Source organism: Artibeus jamaicensis, unplaced genomic scaffold, assembly GCF_021234435.1.
Source record: "Artibeus jamaicensis isolate MK-2021 breed Jamaican fruit bat unplaced genomic scaffold, CSHL_Jam_final contig_700, whole genome shotgun sequence".
NCBI classification, from domain to species: domain Eukaryota; kingdom Metazoa; phylum Chordata; class Mammalia; order Chiroptera; family Phyllostomidae; genus Artibeus; species Artibeus jamaicensis.
In genome coordinates, this window is record NW_026521930.1 from 10,878,937 (window position 1) to 10,896,058 (window position 17,122).

Sequence of the window (17,122 nt, forward strand, 5' to 3'; positions counted from 1 at the left end):
GGGCGCTACTTTGTGTCGAGCCGGGGGGGGGAGGGTCTTCGCGACATTCACCTCGGCTCCTGGGTTCTGGTGGTACGTCTGGTGGACCGCCTTCCAGCCGAGCCAGCTGGCAGTATTGAATCGGTGGGACGCTGCGAAGGTGAGCGACCGAGGGGCACGTCCGGACTCGTGAGGCTGCGTCGCGCGCGGAGCACTCTGGGACTTGTAGTTGTCGAGATGGAGCGATCAGTGCCGTACACGGTGCCTTTGGGTCAGGTGAGGCGGGCGTGGTTCGCGGTGTCTTCTGGGGTTTGTAGTCCATGCCCGGTTCGGAAGGGGCAGGCAAGGAGTCGTGACTTGAATACTATTTTGCGTGGGCTGTGGGTAGGATTCGAACTCTGACCCCGAGCGGAATAGTAACCCAGAACTACTTCATGGGTCTAACATGAAAGTCAGAGGGTAGAGATTAGAAGGTAGTATGTTTTTCTTCATTGGGGTGTCAGAGCCACGTTTTATGAGCTTTCAACGAGGCATCCCTGTGCGAAGCTCTTTATGTACAGTAGTTCATACATTGGTAACAGGATCTCCCGTGAGCTCCATTCAACAGTTGAGGAAACTTGGAGGAGAGGCTGGGTGCATGCTCAAGGTCCTACTTGAGGATGCAAATAGGACCTTGAGCACCCTGCATCAAGCACCCCAATCCTGTCCTCACCCTCTTCTTGGAGCAAAGTCCAGGACTCTATGGGCAGATGCCCACTTGGTGGGTCTCAAAGGTCTGAGAAGTATGGGCAGTGGCTGAACTGGCTAGGGAACCGGGAAGGAGGCTGTGGATTAGGGTTCCCAGACTTCATACAGCCTCTCCCCACAGAGGGAAGTGTTTCAGGCGCTGCAGCGGCTGCACATGACCATATTCTCCCAGAGTGTCTCACCCTGCGGGAAGTTCCTGGCATCTGGCAACAATTATGGGCAAATAGCCATCTTCAGGTACCCTTGTCTCCGCTCCCCAACACCCACTGGCTCTGGCATTTGGCCTTCATAGGATTCATGTCCCTGCTTCTGACCCACACATCCTCTCCCCTTTCCCCTTCAGCTTGTCTGCTGCTTTGAGCTCAGAGGCTAAAGAAGAAAGTAAGAAACCCATAGTGATCTTCCAAGGTGGGTACAGCCATTGAGTTTGGCTTAGGGGATTGCAGGCTAGAGGAGGGGAGCAGCACAGGTCACTCAGGTTCTGCATTTCCATTTAGCCCATGATGGGCCCGTCTACAGCATGGTCTCCACCGATCGACATCTGTTCAGTGCTGGAGATGGCGAGGTGAAGGCCTGGCTTTGGGTGGAGATCCTCAAGAAGGTAAGGAGTGCGGAGCTTGGGGTGGGGGGCACTGGGGTGCTAAGCCCCATAGAGAGCCTTTGAGGTCACCCAGTGTTCCCCTCCACGAAGGGCTGTAAGGAGCTATGGCGTCGTCAGCCCCCATACAGGTAAGCCAGGGCCACATGGGCAGAGGGCACATGGGGGTGCAAGTGCTGCCTCACCAGAGATGACCCTGCTTTCCCTCCCCCAGGACCAGCTTGGAAGTGCCTGAGATCAATGCTTTGCTTCTCGTCCCCAAGGTCTGAGCCCTTTGTGACTGGGGTTCTACCCTACCCTGTTTTGGGCCCAAACTGATCCTTGCCCCCCTGTGCCTGTCCTGATTGACATTGACTGCCGACCTCACCCTGCCTTTCTCTGCAGGAGAATTCCCTCATTTTGGCAGGGGGAGACTGCCAGTTGCATACGATGGACCTAGAGACGGGGACCTTCACGGTGAGAGGGCCCTGGAGCTGGATGGTGCGGGGGGGGGGGGGGGGCATTCTTCTAAGGTCTCATTCTGATACTTCCCCTCTCCTTGCAGCAGGCACTCCGGGGCCACACAGACTACATTCACTGCCTGGCATTGCGGGAGCGGAACCCTGAGGTGCTGTCAGGCGGTGAAGATGGGTCTGTGCGGCTTTGGGGTAAGGGAGTATCTGGTTGGAAAGAAAGATGGTGGTAAGGGAGGCTCGGGTGAGTAGGGTACCTGTCATGGTTCTTCCCCCACAGACCTCCGCATGGCCAAGGAGGTCCAGACAATCGAGGTATACAAGCACGAGGTGAGGGCATGCCCCACACCCTGTCTTCCCCTCTCCCTGAGCATCTCCTGAGTCTTCATCTCCTCTCTTCCTGTCCTCCCTCCCAGGAGTGCTCAAGGCCCCACAACGGGCGTTGGATCGGATGTTTGGCAACTGACTCAGACTGGATGGTGAGCCAGATAAAGTGCAGGATGGGGTGGCAGCTCCAGGCCCTATTAGCTGAGGGCCTGTAGCTTTATGGTGGCTGGGGCCCCCCACCTTTCTGCCTAGGTCTGCGGAGGAGGCCCAGCACTCACCCTCTGGCACCTCCGATCCTCCACGCCTACCACCATCTTCCCCATGTGGGCACCACAAAAGCATGTCACTTTCTACCAGGACCTGGTGAGGCTCTCTGTCTTCATTTTGCTACCCCTGCCTGGTTCTTGTCTCCAGCCATGACCCCTAAATCCCCTCCCTGCTCTACAGATTCTGTCAGCTGGCCAGGGCCCTTGTGTCAATCAGTGGCAGCTGAGTGGGGAGCTTAAGGCTCAGGTGCCTAGCTCTTCCCCAGGACTGCTCAGCCTCAGCCTCAACCAACAGCCAGCAGCACCAGAGTGTAAGGTGGGTCTTGCAAAGAGCTGTGGCGGTCCTGGAAAGCCGAGAGTGTGGGCAGGTCCATCACTCTTCTCTTGCCTCCAGGTGCTGACAGCTGCAGGTAGCAGCTGCCGGGTGGATGTGTTCACCAATCTGGGCTACCGCGCCTTCTCCCTGTCTTTCTGACCTCCGGCAACTCCCTCCCCCCACCACTGCAGGGGTCTGGACTGGTTTGTTTTTTTTTTACAAATAAAATTTCAGGCTTTTCTTTCATGTGCTTTATTCCCAAGAAGGGAGACTAAGTAGGTGTAATGTTTATATATTACTCTGATCTTGATACATAAATAACCATCCCTTCCCTTTCCCTGGAGCATACCAGGGCCAGGGGGTCTAGTGCTTAGAAAAGACCTATATAGATTCAAAAAATAGATAGCTCAGCCCCATCTGCTCCCACCACCAACCTGGGGCCTCCTGACTCCCAAAGTTGGGGCTTGCTCCCAGTAAGTCCCTGCTCAGCCACCTGGGGCATGGGAGGGCACCAACCCCCTTTGGAAGACAGTTAGGGCCCTGTGCTCCGTTGGCTGGAAGAGGAAAGTAAGCCAGAGAGGGCAAGTGTGGGTCCCATCGCTAGGCCCTCAGGTCTTTCGGAAGAGGTTGCTGAAGAATCCGCCGGCAGGCCCAGGGCTCCTGCTCAGTGAGAAGTGGGACGTGGGGCGATGCCGAGCAGATTCAGCGTCACTCAGCTCTTTCTGGCGTTGGGAGCGCAGCTGCTCTCCAATTACCACTTGCATGTCGTCCTGCGTGCAGGTCAGCAGGACGGGAGGAGCGGGTCAGTCCAATGGTTCCATCCCCTCTGGCCCCGCCCCCCACTTTCGGTCCCTCACCTGCCAAGCCTCCAGCTCTTGCGTCAGCGCCACCTTCTGACTGATGGTGCGAAACAGCTCTTGGGAGAGGGAATCCCGCTCCAGAGAGACGCGACTGAGCTCCAGGGACAGTTCCAGGGCCCTGCAAGCGACAGGGGCAGAGAGCTGGTTAGAGGGCGCTGGTACCTGAGCGAGCAGGGGGACGGGCGGGAGTGGGACTGCTAACACCAAAACCAAGATGGTCAGAGGGTCCCTGGGTCAGAGTTGGGATGCTTATAACCCTTACCACCCCCGGGGGATCTTTAGCCCTGCTGTGGAGGTAGTGGATAGTGGCAGAGGCAGGCTCACTTGTTCACAGCCTCCTCTCTGTCAGAGAGGGCACATCTTAAGGCCTCCTTGGGGTCCTCCAGCTCCTGCAGCTCCTTCTGCCTTTGTAGCTCCTCCCGCAAGAACTGTATCTCTGCCCGCTGCAGCTCGACCTGTGGGCGGGGTAGGGGGCAGAGAGGCAAGTAGGCTTCTGGGTCACTAAGCCCTTGCTCTTCCTGGAAGCTTGGGCTTCAGCTCTCTGACCACCCTTTCCTTGACTGCTTCACAAACACTCCAGGCAGCTGTGGCCCTGTGCAGGAGTGGAATCTTCTGAGCTCCCAGCCTGGTACAGGGCTAGTTTGGTGATATAAACCTGCAGGAAGGGTGCATGGAGAAGCATTGGGAGGGGGGATTTAGGGGGAAATGCAGTCCATGAAGTCTTCCTGGAGGAGGTGACACATAGACTGGCTCTTGTTGGAATAAAGGATGATCCAGCTAGAGGGAGATTAGTGGAAAAAGGCTCAGAGTTGTAGGTGGAAAGGAGAAACATTGAAAAGGGCTCTGCATCCAGCCCTATGGTCCTATTCCCCACCTGGTCCTGCAGCTGGGCCACTTCCAACTCCTTTTCCAGTATCTTCCCTGGGCTCAGGGATGCTCTCTTCTTGGGAGGCTCTGACCTCTCCTCCTGGGGCAAAGGCAGGTGACTGGATAACTCTGGGGCCTCCGGGGACAGAATGGTCTGTTCATCAAGGGAATTGGTCAGTGAGGTGTTGAACTTTGGAAAAAGGAAAAGGAGTGTAGTCTGCAGCCCTCCTGGATGGCCGTTAGGCCTTGAGCTCACCAGAGTGTCTCCGTGGCCATCTGCATTCTGGTTCTGGTGGCTGTCAAGGCTATGGGCAAGTTCGGACTGCAGGGAGGCCCCTGATGCGTTAGCTTCTCGTAGGCACGACTCTTCCTCCAGCTCTGAGACTCGCTGCTGCAGCCTCCGCAGTGTGCTCAGTGCCTCCCTGGCCTCGGAGCGTGCACATTCCAGCTGTGCTAGCGCCCATAGACAGGTCAGGGCAGACAGACAGACAAGCGGGTGCAGTCAGCCAGGTGAGCCTGCTTCTGGCATCCCCGCTGCTGGCTGGCCCACAGGGGGCGATGGTACGCCACAGAGAGCCAGGCAGTTCACCAGCCTTCACACCCCAGCTTGTAGCTGCTCCCCCAGTCCCAGACTTCATGGACTGCATTTCCCCCTAAATCCCCCCTCCCAATGCTTCTCCATGCACCCTTCCTGGGTGGCCTTGGGCTGGGCACTTCCCTTAGCCTACACCAATTTCTTTGCCTATAAAGCAGGGTGTGAGTGGGTGACCCGGCTTCAAAGTCTTCCATCACCCTCCCTCCAGCCACACCATGTCAGGTAACTTCTCACAAAGCCTGGCCTGGACCCCACAAGTCAACCTTCTAACTCTTTCACTAATTGCTACCATCCAGCATTTATTGAGCCTTCCTTATAACCCAGCGCTGTGCTCAGTGCCTCACACCCTCACCAACGCTCTATACCATTACCATACCAACTCACTAGTGGGGAGACAGGCTGGGCATTCCACAATAAAAGAAAGGGTGCTGGAGCAAGAACTCAAGAAATTTGATCCCAAAGTGCTGACTCTTCATTCCTTTTTCTCCATCTCTACTGCTTCAGACCTGGTCCAGGTCCCCATCATCTCTGGCCTGAGCTCTAGCCTCAGCCCCTTTCTGACCACCCAGCTGGTTGGTTCTGATGCATTCTGAGAATATACCACCCCTGCTTAATACCCTTCCATGGCTCCCACTTGCGTTTGGGCTAGTGCCTATGCTCTTGTGGCTCCCAGTAACGAAGCTCTGGCTTCATCTCCCAGGAAGACCTGAGGCAGTGGCTAAGGCCCCAGCTGGATGCACCCATGCACCCCAACCCCGATGGTCACCTCCAAGCTGTATTCCCGCCTCTCACGCCGCAGTAGCAACAGCTCCTCATGGGTTGCCTGTAGCCTGCCCTGGCCTTTCTCCACCTCCTCACGCAGGTCTCGGATCTGGGCTTCCAGGTCCTGCCGGCGACTCTGCAGCATCTGGTTCTGGGGAAAGGTCTCGGAGCTGGAGGGGAGGTGCTGCACCAGCTCCAGATAGTGCCCAGCAGAGCCTTCCTGGCTCAACAGGCCCCCAGCCCCAGGCAGCACTCACCTCCCCCTGCAGGCTCTCTAGGCGTGTCCTCAGCTCTGCCCTGGCCAGGGCCTGGATGTGGCACTGCCCACGAAGGCCATCTACTTCCCTCTGAAGCTCCTGCTCAGTCTGAGAGGCCTGGAGATAGGTGGGGTTGGGAGGGCAGTGGAGAGGGGGAAGGCAGTGGGGTCCTCAGCTGGCCTAAAACTCAACACCAAGCCCAGAGCATCCCCCTAACTGGGACCCAGGATTGTGGGTAGGTAAAGGCTTTCCCACCTGGGCCAGTTGCTGGCTGAGCCGTAGGTTCTGCTCGCTGAGTTCGCCGAGGGCCTGTGCACGCTCTCGCCCGCTGTCCTGCTGCTCTGAGCGCTGTTCCCCCAGCTGGGCCCGCAGAGCCTCCATGTCCCCCTCCAGCTCCACAGCCCTGGCCTCCCACTCAGCTCCCCGTGCTGCCAGGCTCTGGCGGAGCTCATGGTTCTCCTGCTGCAGTCGCTGTGGTGGCCAGGATAGATTGGAGGGTTAGAGACGAGAGGGAGAGATGAGACTGGAACAGAGACAGAGACCTAAAGAGAGTTTGGTGGAGTCTGAGACAGGCATGAAAGAGAGACAAGGGAGGAAGCAGGCAGAGAGAGCAAGATGCAGAGACTCAGAGAAAAGGAGAACTGGGGGGCACAGAAGAGGGAAGTTTCCAGGCCCGCCAGGAGGGTCTGAGCCCCGCTGGCCATGGGGTGGGCTCCCTCATACCCACTCACCTCTTGCTGCTGCTTGGGCTTCTGGACCCGAGGTTGCAGGCGTCGTTTCTGGTACCTTAGTCTGGCAGAATTTAAGCCCCGACCCATGGCCTTACACAACTAGGGTCTGGAGGTTCAGCTTCTGCCCAGCCCTGCTCAGTCCCTCTCCCCCAGCTCCTCCCAGCCAGCTCCCTTTAATTAACCCCGGCCAGCCCCACCTGGGCCCCATGCCTTTGCCTTCCGTCCCCAAAACCTGTCCAACTTGTATGAAGACAAGGCTGGCACACCCAAGCGTCCAGCTTGGGGAAGCAGGCAAGTTGGGGGGCCAGCCTCTGGCCCTTACTCTCCTTAGTTTCTCAAAGCAGGAAGGTAATGCTAACCATACTTGCTAGTTATTGGCAGTACTCCTGCCAGGTCCTGTGCTAGCGCTTTATCCGTACCATTTCATTTAACCCACTCGAGTTAGAATCATGAATGTCCTCATTTTACAGATGAAGAAATGGGCTCAGGGAAGTGAAATGCTTTGCCCAAGGACACACAGTGAATTAATGGAGCAGGGATTCCAGCCCAGGCAGCCAAGCTCTTAACCAAATACTGTGAGGGCAACACATCTTTAGGGTTAAGCCCACAGGATTGGGATGCAATTGTCCTGGCTACTGCCCAGCTCTGCTGCTGCTGCTTTGTGGTCAGACAAGTCACTTAATATTGCCATGGCCAGCCCATCCATCCATCTATCCATCCGTCCAATATTTCCTGAGCTCCTTCTCTTCTGAGGTCTGGATGTCAGCAGTCAGTGAGACCACCAAGTTCCCTGCCTAAAACAGCTTAGAGTCCAGAGGTCTTAGGCAAATAGATACATGCTTGAACTAGGTAGTTTGGGGAAGACAGGGCTGTAAAAAAGCCCCTGGAAAGTGATGGAGAGGGGGTGGGGTGGAGGCTCCCTAAGGAGGAAGTGAGGTCTGAACTGACTCCTGCAGGGCAAAAAGCGGGGGGGGGGGGGGGGTTAAATGCAAGGAAGAGTAAGTGCAAGGCCCAGAGGGAACAAATTTAGTTGCTCAAAGAACTGAAAAGAGGGCCTTCCCCTTACAGGAAGGGGGGTAAGGTGGGCTGAGGTCAGGGACTTTTAGGCTCTGGTAAGAAGCTTGAGTTTCATTCTAAATGTGATAAAGAGCCATTGGGAGATCATGAGCAAGGTCTGAAATAATCTGATTTGCCATTTTGGAAGATCCCTTTGGCTGCCCCATAGACAATGGGCTCCAGGGAGCAAGGGTAGAAACTGGGGACCAGTGAGGAGGGCACTGAAGTGTCTGGGGCAGAGATAAGAGAGGCTGCGGCCAGACTGGAGGCTACTGGAATAGTGAGCGGGTAGCTTCAGAATCCGGTGAAGAATCAGGTGTGGGAGAAGAGGTCATGGCAATGCTTAGGGTCTGGTCCTGAGCTGAGAAACTGAGATGGATACAGTGCATGGCAGGGCCATAACGAAGAGTGCCACTGATGTGGAGATGCCCATTCAATGGCCTGTTGGAGAGCTACAGGGTGGTCAGCTACCCAGGCTAGGCTATCCCTGGATCCAGGACTTAGTGGTGTCCAGGGTGTTTAGGGGCCAGATGTGACCCCTGTGTGGCTGACAACAGAACATGGGGAGACGGAAGAATTGTTCCTACCTCAAAGGCTGGGTGAGAATTGACCGAGATGATGCATGGAAAGTACTTAGTCCAGAGCCAGGTGGGGAGGGGGTGCCCAGTAATGTTGGCTGGGGTCGCATTATACTTCTGAGGAGGTGGACCCAAGACTCAGAGAGGGCTAGCAGCTTGCCCAAGGCCACACAGCCAGGCAGCAGTCTGAATCCAGGTCTTATCCTCAGAGCCCATGTTCTTAACCACTAACAACATTGCCAGGGAAACTAGGCCCAGGCCTAAACTATTCCAGAAATATCCCCATTTGGTTTTCTGCTCCCTGCTCACCTGTCCGCCATCTGCCCACCCCTGCGCCCTGCCCGCCACCCCTGCTGCCAACTCACTTCCTCACGTTCAGAGTGCTGGGTGCTCAGCATCTCCAGCTGCTGTTGCAGCTCCTCGTTGCGCTCCAGAAGCATCTTGCCAAGCTCTGCGGCCAACAGCAAGTCTTTCTCCTTCTGCTGCAGCTGCAGGGCCAGGTCCTCGTGCTCCTGGGGCCCTGGGCCCCCTCCCAGGAATGACTCCCGCCGCTCCAGGACGAAAGGAAAGAAGCCCTCATCGCAGCTTGGGGAGGTGCCGCCTGAGAGCAGCCCTGATTGGAAGCTTGGCCCTTCCGGGGAGCTCATGGTTCTTGCAGCGTCTGTGGGGACAGGTAAGTCTGTGGGACAGGTAGCTGCAGGATATTTTACTCTGCAGCCTGGGGTCTGACCTGTCCATCCTGTAATTCTTCACCTGCCCACTGGCCCTCCCAGTCCTTCAGCCAAGGCCTCCCTGGGCCATGAAGGGTTAATAATCTGTGTCTTGGCCATTTAGCTCCGTTAATGTCCCCAGGGTAAACTGAGGCAGGGAGAAGCAGGAAATGGGCTTCCCTGCCTTCTGCCTCTGGCAGACATTCTCTGCCCCCAGAGAACCTAGTCCCAGTGCTCTGGGACACAGGCCACTCTGCTGACAGTCCCTGCCTCCCTCTTTCTATTGTAGAATCTAGCTCTAAGCCCCTTACCAGCTATGAAACTCCCTAGAACCCAGATGCTGAGGCGCTAAGGATTCAGGGACAAGACCAGACCCTTCTCCTTCCAAGAATATAGGGGGCCTTGGGAACTTAGGTACCCTGACCCCTTAGCTCCCAGCTCTCCAGCCCCCTTCTCCAAGTCCCCATCTCCTCAGGACTCAGCTACCCTCCCAGGTATCCTGGTCCTGTTCTCCTATTTTCTCAAGACCCAGGTGTTTTGTCCCCCACTTGTCAGAACTCAGGTGCCCAGACACTTAGCTGTCACCTCTGGAGTTTCCCAGGGCCCAAGCAGGGCGAGGTAACAGGTTGTGCCAGCCACTGCTGCCCTGCCAATCCAGGTTCCTGTTTACTCCCTGGCCCGCCCCTGGTGACAGGAGCCTGGTGGCACTCCCCTAGGATCTCCCAGGGCCTGGCAGTTCAGGGACTCCAGACAGAGGGGACACATGGGGCTTCCCTGGCACACTCCTGCTCTCCTGGTCCTCTGGGGTACCCCCCGCCCCGTACTCTGGGTACCTCCCAACACATACACTTGTCCCTCTTTTCTCCCCTCACCAGGTGTCCAAGCCCAGCCTTACCAGTAAGACCCAGGTGTCCCAGCAGTCCAAGCCCATCTGCCCTCAGGCTGCACCCCTCCTTGACATGGTCCCTGGGGCCCGACCCCCGCTCTGGAGACCCAGGGGTGTCCCCTCCTTCCCCCTCCCCACACCGAGTTGCCATTTAGTGCCACCGCCTTCCTTCCTGCTGGTATTCTGTGCTTTTGGGCCCCAGGAGTCCAGCCCGGAGCCTACATCCCCCAGCCAACAGCACCAACACCCCCCCAGGCCCCCGTCGTTGTCCCTCCTGTAGCTTGTAGGGTCCTGGTCCTCAGCGCCCTCTAGGTTCTCACCCCCGGATGGCGGGCTCCTGCCGCGATCCCTCCGGTCTCCGATCCCTTCTTCCGGAGGTGGTGCCAGGTACACCTTCTACAGGTGAGGGGGCGGTGCTGTGGGCGGGGCTGTGTCGCCCCCTGGTGACCGGAATGGGAAGGACAGTCACCTCAACCCAGGTCAGAGGCACTGACCCATTTAGCTGCGGTCAGAAACTGGGTGCATTAACTGAGCACCTACTGTGTGCAGACTCTGAGCTGAGCATTGATGTCAGCTCCTTCCCCCTCACAACTGTCCTATGGGATAGAAAATTATTTTCATTTGTTTATATATTTTCCTTTATTTTTCAATTACAGTTGACATATACTGTTAGAAGGGGGACCCTCTTAAAATTGAAATTATCTTCTGGAGGGTGGGCGCCTTGTAGTACAGGCTTCCTTGGCTAGGTGAGTGTTCTAGGACCCCATCTGTATCAGTGTGCCAGTTGGTGCTGTTGTGAGAGGGGGTGTTTGGCTTCAGTGAATTGTTTTTGAAGACTGTTACAACACATTTGCCCATTTCATGATGGCTGATTTACAGGCACACCTGCCCACACTGTGCTGAGTGTTCAGCAGTTTTCGACCAAAAATGGCATGACCCTTATGCCCCACCTTCTCTGTTCACCCGATCTCATCCTGAGCAACTTTTTTGTTTCCCTGGTTGACAGAAGTCCTCAAAGGAAACATTTTGCTGATGTGGAAGAAGTGAAACAAAAAATGGTAGAAGCACTAAAAGGCATCAAAATCGATGGTTCAAAAACTGTTCTGAGCAGTGGGAAAAAGTCTCAATAGGTGTATTGCACCAGTTGGGAGTACTTTAAAGATGACTGAAGTTTAAATATGTAAGAGTAAGCACACAATGTTTTATGAATAAATTCTGGGTTTCTTGGGTCCTTCCTCATCTGTTAGTATCAGGTGTACAACATAGTGGTTAGACATTTGTGTGCCTTATGAAGCGTTCAGCACAAGTGTAGTGCCCACCCGGCACCACTCATTGAAATTACAACATTATTGACTGTGTTCTCTCTGCTGTGCTTTACATCCCCATGACTGTTTTTATAGCTGGCAATTTGTACTTAATCTCTTTCACCTTTTTCTCCAATCCCTCTCCCATCTGGCAACCATCAGTTTGTTCTCTGTGTCTATGAATGTGTTCCTTTTTTTGTTTGTTCATTTATTTTGTCTTTTAGATTCTACATATAAGTGAAATCATATGGTATTTATCTTTCTCTGACTGACTTATTTCACTTAGCATAATACCCTCTAGGTCATTCATGTTGTTGCAAATGGTTTAAGATTTCATTTTTTTAAGTGGCTGAATAGTATTACACTGTATGTAAATACCACCAATTCCTTATTCATTTGCCTATTGATGGACATTTAGGTTGTTTTCATATCTTGCCTATTGTAAATAATGCTGCAGTGAACATATAGGAATGTATTTTTTCAAATTAGTGTTTTGGATTTCTTTAGATAGGTACCCAGAAGTAGAGTTGCTGGGTCATATGGCAGTTCTATTCTTAAGTTTTTGAGGAACCTCTATCCTGTTTTCCGCAGTGGCTGCACCGATTTGCAATTCCGCCAACAGTGCACAAGGGTTCCCTTTGCTCCACATCCTCACCAACAGTTGTTCTTTGTTGTTTGATTGATGATGGCCATTCTGAAAGGTGCGAGGTGACATCTCATTGTGGCTTGGGATAGAAAATGTTAACAATGGCAGTAACAACAAATCTAACACATACTAAGCGCTCTGCTAAGCCAGCTCTTCTCTAGGTACAACTTGTTGACATCCTAATGAAACAAACTATTATCTCCATCTTACACAGGAGGATGCTGAGGCTCAGGCAGGGTCTAACTTGCTTGGGTCACATGGACCAAGCTTGAATGTGACCTTTGAATGCACGCTCTTATACTGATTCCCATGCCACGGAAGAGGACAGCTAAAGTGACGTGCCCATGTGGTTCCCAGCATGGGGCTGTGCAGAGCTGGGTGCCGTGCTCCAGCTGGGGACAGAAGTCTTGGAATGGAGACTGGAGGACCCAGGGCTGGTTCCAGGGTCCAGCCCCATGCAGCCTGGGCATGCGGGCATTGCCCCAAGTATGGCCTGTGGCTTGTCACAAGTCTCCTCAGGCTTCCAGATCTCCTGGGTCCTGGTGAGCAGGGACAAATGGAAAGCTGGAAGCAGTGGTGTGCTGGTAACTATTTAACAACAGGCTGTCTGGGTGGGGGGGACCTGGATTTGTTGCATTTGCCAGTTTCTGTGGTGTAAGTATTCCCTCCACGGCTGAGTTCAGGCTAAGCTGCTGACATGACGTGGTTGAAGGTGAAGATGGGCAGAAGTGTGCCTAACCAGCTTTTCCAGCCGGTACCAGTGGATCCTGTACCCCTCTAGCTGGGGGTCAGGGTGCTTGAGTCAGGAGGAACAAGGACCTATTTGGCAGGATCTTAGAAAAATGGGAGGAAGACAGGATCTGGGACTACTGATTTGTGGGGAGATGTGTGCAAGGACTCCTTGTGTTACAGAACAGACACAGGCGGGGGAACGATATACTGTCACTGAAAGGAGTCCCCACTAGTTTCGCTGTGCCTGCCACCAGAGGAAAGACGTCTCTCAATGCCAGAGATTTGTGAAAAGGAAAGGAAATATTTATTTAAAGCTTATACAGACTTAGAGTAATGACTTCATGTCTTCATTAAAATACTAAAGTCCTTTAGGATACCCACAGACACACACAGTCCTTCCTTCTCCCTCTGCCCTCGTCTGGGGTACCGTATCTCAGGAAAAGAAGCATACATCCGTGCTTTGGGTCCCGGCACCGTCAGCTGCGTCACCACCAAATCTCCAGTTAATACAAAGCCATGTGGCACCTTCTCGTGGCCCACCAGCAAGAGTCCTTTCACCTTTTTTTCTCCAGGCAAAGTCTTTTCTGCTTCCTAAGCCACATGGCGAAAGGGAGCACCCCAAAGCCACGTGGTCCTCATTCTTACCAAAGCTGCAGGGGCCCCCACTCTGCCAAAGCAGCTTGGTTCTCTCCTCAGTGGCTGCTGTGTCTTGGTTTAAATCCCAGCACCAGTCTTCCTCTGCAGTCCCATTTCCGACTCCTCCCACAATCGGCTACACCTGCCAGGACTCTAATATCCTTCCAGCTTTTCTGGGCTGCCATAGTGAGTCCGGACAGGCGTAGCCCCATGGCATGGAGCCAACCTTCTCCAAGCTCTCATGCAGGCACTGTAACCAGGGGGAGCTGCCCGCCAGTTACATCTTGGGTGGAAGTCACTTCTATTCTTCTGGCTCAAAGCATAGCCACAGCCATTTAATATATCCATGAAATCAGTTAAGGGTTGCAGATATGTTAAATGACCATGCCAGAGGTTGGCTGCAAAGCTGTTACTGTACAAAATAGCTCTGCATGTTCCTGCTCCATGTGTCCCTTCCCCTGACTCAGTCCTGTGGTGGAGAGTGGTGAGGACATTGTATATGTTTTTCTAATATTTCCTGGACCCCATTCCAAATCCCTATTTGGGCCCCCCCCCCTCTTGGCTGCACCCTGTTACACTTGGAGAGGTGTTTTAGGGGCTGGCGTTCCTGAGTTCTGGGGCTGAGCCCAGTTTCCTGCCCCGACAGAGTAGAAGGGCCAATTCCTTTGCAAAAGGGTCTGAGGGGACGACCTTGCCTAGCAAGGCCTCCGTCTTCTCCCATGGCATCTGTGGGGACAGTTCGGTGGACTTTGCAGGGCTAGAATCACCCCACCCTCCCTTTGGTGCTGCCCCCTGACCCACTCCAAATGCCAGGGCCACCTTGGGCCCCACCCACACTCATGCACACTCAACCCTGAGCCCTCCTGCTGTCCAGCAGGCGGCTGGGCTCATCTGGAGATGAAGTGGTCAAGGCCTGGCTCCCAAGAGGTTCACAGTCCACCCAGGAGCTGGGTTGGGTGTCAGCCCATAAACCATAAATGAACCAATAAAGTAGAATAGCAAAGGAGCCTGGCTTGTGGGCACGACATCTTATAGCCTCAGTCCGGGTCCCAGTTTGGCCACTTATCAGCTATGCGTGCCTGTGTAGTTCAGTTGATTAACCTCTGCGGCCTTGTTTCCTCATCTATAAAATGGGGGTAACAGCTCTTAGGGGGTAACACCTCACAATCGTAGGATTGTGAGGATTAAATGAGGGTGGAGGACAAACATTTAGGCCATGCTAATGATTCTCAGCTTGGCCACAAGAGGTGTCTCACCACCCCATGATATGATGCATTTTACCCTCAAAGCCATTTGATGAGATCATCCATTCAAACAGGAAACCAGCTCAGGGAGGTGATGTGATTGGCTTGTGCCTACGTGGCAGACCCTTGCTCCCAGCCCTAGTCACACTTTGGGCCTTTGCATCTGGCCCTCAGCCTCCCTGCTGATCCCAGGAGGAAGGTGGATAGGAAGAGACAGAGTGGCCCCAGAGAAGCCCTGGGGAGGCTGGGGTATGTCTAGGTAAGGGAGGTGATGTCGACCCAGCCGGCACATGCTCTCCAGCTGGCACCCAGACAAGCTGGCTTCCTGGAGCCTCTAGGCCCATACTGAGCATGGAATGCTCTCCTCACCTTCCCAGCCCCTGCTGGGCCTCTAGTGTTCCAAGCCTCAGCTTGTGGTCTCCTCCTTGGGGAAGCTTTCCGAGACCTCACCGGCCGTGGGCAGTCTACGTGGGGTATCCAGAGGCCAGCAGAATGCTCCACTGCCTGCCCTGCCCCCACTATCAAGGGGACCCAATGGGAATGGCACAGTTCCAGACTGAGATGCCCTCAGCTTTTACGACGTATGCAAAGTCTGTGAATCATAAGTTATATTGTTGGAAGCATTTAGAAGTTTTATATAATATATTTCACAATGAGCCCTGGCTGGTGTGGCTCAATTGGTCAGGCATGGTCCCGCAGACCAAAAGGTCTCTGGTTCGATTCCCGGTCACAGCACAACTGGGGCTCAGTCCCTGGTTGGGGTGTGTTTTGGAGGGGACAGAAAGGTAAGCAATCAATGTTTCTCTCTTGCATCGATGTTTCTCTCCCTCTCTTTCTCCCTCCCTTCCTCTCTCTCTAAAAAGCAATGGAAAAATGTCCTAATTTTTTCATTGCTGGATGAGGATAAAAATAAAATAAAATAAAAATTTCACACTGCATGCATGTTTTATTCATGTAACCTGATGTTTGCAAGTTTTTTCTCAACTTAAAAAAAACAGCTTTATTGAGGTATTTGCTTTCTAGAGCTGCTATAACAGATTAATAAACCACAAAAAATTTGTGTCACAGTTTGGAGGCCAGAAATCCAAAATTAAGGTGTGGGCAGGGTTGGTCCCTTATAGATGCTCCTGGGATGAAATCTATTCCATGCGTCTCTCCCGAGTCTGGTGCAGCGAGCGGTCCCTGACGTCTCCTGGTCTGCAGACACATCACTCCCATCTGTGCCTCCGTTTTCACGAGCCCTCCCCTCTGGGTCTTTTCCGTGTCCCTTCGTCTCCTACTGCTCTCCGCTCTCTCTTCTGAGGAGGCAAGTGATAACATTTAAGTCCCATCCTACATGCAGGATGATGGCATCTTGAGACCTTACATCTGCAAAGACCCTATTTTTAAATAATGTCACTTTCTCGGGGACTGGAAGTTAGGGCTTGGATTTAACTTTTTTGGAGACACAATCCTACCCACTACAAGGAATAATTTTTATATAATAAAGTTCATCAATTTGAAGTGTTTCATTTGGTGAGCTTTGGAGAAGTACATGCAGTAGCCTAACTGCCACCACTATCAGGATGTAGAACACATTTTTTTTTGAAGATTTTATTTTTTTATCCTTAGAGGGGAAGGAAAGGAGAGAGGAAGAGAAACATCAATGTGTGGTTGCTTCTCATGTGTCCTCTGCTGGGAACTGGCCTGCAACCCAGGCTTGTGCTCTGACTGGGAATTGAACCACAATCCTTTGGTTCTCAGGCCCAGGCTCAATCCACCGAGCTATGCCAGCCAGGGCACACATTTTTTTTTTTAAAGCCACTGATAGTTTATTAAAAAGATGGATTTAAACACCTGCAATGGGGACTTTAACCTTGACTCCTAGCTCAGCATTGGTAGAAATGAGCTGCTTGCCAATGTCAGAAGGGCTGTGCCAGTCAGTGGGCAGCCCATGGCTCCTCATCTGAAAATTCTCCCAAGTCTTAGAACCCTCCCCAAAGGGAGTTTTTCCTGTAGTGATTCTCATTCAGTCTTGCTGGCATCCCAACTGGTTCTTTCACTTTGAGATTCTTTTCCTTTGAGCCTCTGATCAAATCAGCACACATCTTCTCCAAAGATTTTGACATTGCAGCTGGTGAGAGTAATTCAGTGAATCACCACCTGCGGTTCCATGGGTGTCTTTCTAGTGTCTTTGAAAGCCATGGCTGCTGTGTGGCTTCCTGACCCACTTGTGCCGTTGTGAGAGGAACAGTGGTGAGTCAGGAACAGGAGTGGGCGGAATGGAACTCACTGCAGCTGCAACTCCCCCAAGGAGACAGAACACTGTCATCACTACGAAAGTTCTATCTCTGCAGTGAGTCTCTCTCCCCACCCCCAGCCTCTGGCAATCACTGATCTGCTTTCTGTTACTTATCATATTGTCTTTACCACAATGCTTTCTCTAAATGGACTCATATATAGTATGTGGTTTTTGTGCCTAGCTTCTTTGGTAAACTTATCATAATGCTTCTGAGATACATCTATGTTATATGTATCAGTGGAATGCGTCGGTTTGAAAAACTTCAAAGGTAAAGAAAAGTGGCAGGAATATC

At 53.2% G+C, this 17,122-nt stretch overlaps 2 protein-coding genes and 1 pseudogene across 8 annotated transcripts; 1 reads left to right on the forward strand and 2 right to left on the reverse strand.

Moving 5' to 3' along the window:
* Positions 1-54: 54 nt before the first annotated feature.
* THOC6 (THO complex subunit 6) lies at positions 55-2,926 on the forward strand. 5 transcript variants are annotated; one of them, XM_037154632.2, is made up of 13 exons: positions 55-139; positions 848-963; positions 1,070-1,134; positions 1,224-1,327; positions 1,418-1,455; positions 1,539-1,587; positions 1,709-1,780; positions 1,869-1,971; positions 2,057-2,106; positions 2,193-2,255; positions 2,356-2,466; positions 2,551-2,685; positions 2,764-2,926. In XM_037154632.2, exons 2-13 carry the CDS (start codon positions 881-883, stop codon positions 2,842-2,844), a joined length of 954 nt encoding a protein of 317 aa, XP_037010527.2. In that variant the 5' UTR covers positions 55-139; positions 848-880; the 3' UTR covers positions 2,845-2,926. The 5 variants fall into 5 exon arrangements, with proteins under 5 accessions (XP_037010527.2, XP_037010523.2, XP_037010526.2 ...); XM_037154628.2 differs by lacking the exon at positions 55-139 and adding an exon at positions 172-255; XM_037154631.2 differs by lacking the exon at positions 55-139 and adding an exon at positions 172-255 and having other exon boundaries at positions 2,057-2,091.
* Positions 2,927-2,938: 12 nt separating this feature from the next.
* BICDL2 (BICD family like cargo adaptor 2) lies at positions 2,939-10,383 on the reverse strand. Of its 3 annotated transcripts, none has more exons than XM_037154624.2 (10): positions 10,308-10,383; positions 8,757-9,052; positions 6,282-6,497; positions 6,027-6,143; positions 5,774-5,920; positions 4,669-4,860; positions 4,420-4,566; positions 3,870-4,000; positions 3,543-3,663; positions 2,939-3,455 (listed from the first exon to the last, which is right to left on the reverse strand). In XM_037154624.2, the coding sequence occupies exons 2-10, from the start codon at positions 9,036-9,038 to the stop codon at positions 3,294-3,296; spliced, it is 1,515 nt and encodes a 504-aa protein (XP_037010519.2). In that variant the 5' UTR covers positions 9,039-9,052; positions 10,308-10,383; the 3' UTR covers positions 2,939-3,293. The 3 variants fall into 3 exon arrangements, with proteins under 3 accessions (XP_037010519.2, XP_037010520.2, XP_037010521.2); XM_037154625.2 differs by lacking the exon at positions 10,308-10,383 and adding an exon at positions 9,997-10,059; XM_037154626.2 differs by lacking the exon at positions 4,420-4,566.
* Positions 10,384-16,377: 5,994 nt separating this feature from the next.
* On the reverse strand, positions 16,378-16,733 carry LOC128628351 (40S ribosomal protein S20-like; annotated as a pseudogene).
* Positions 16,734-17,122: the final 389 nt, after the last annotated feature.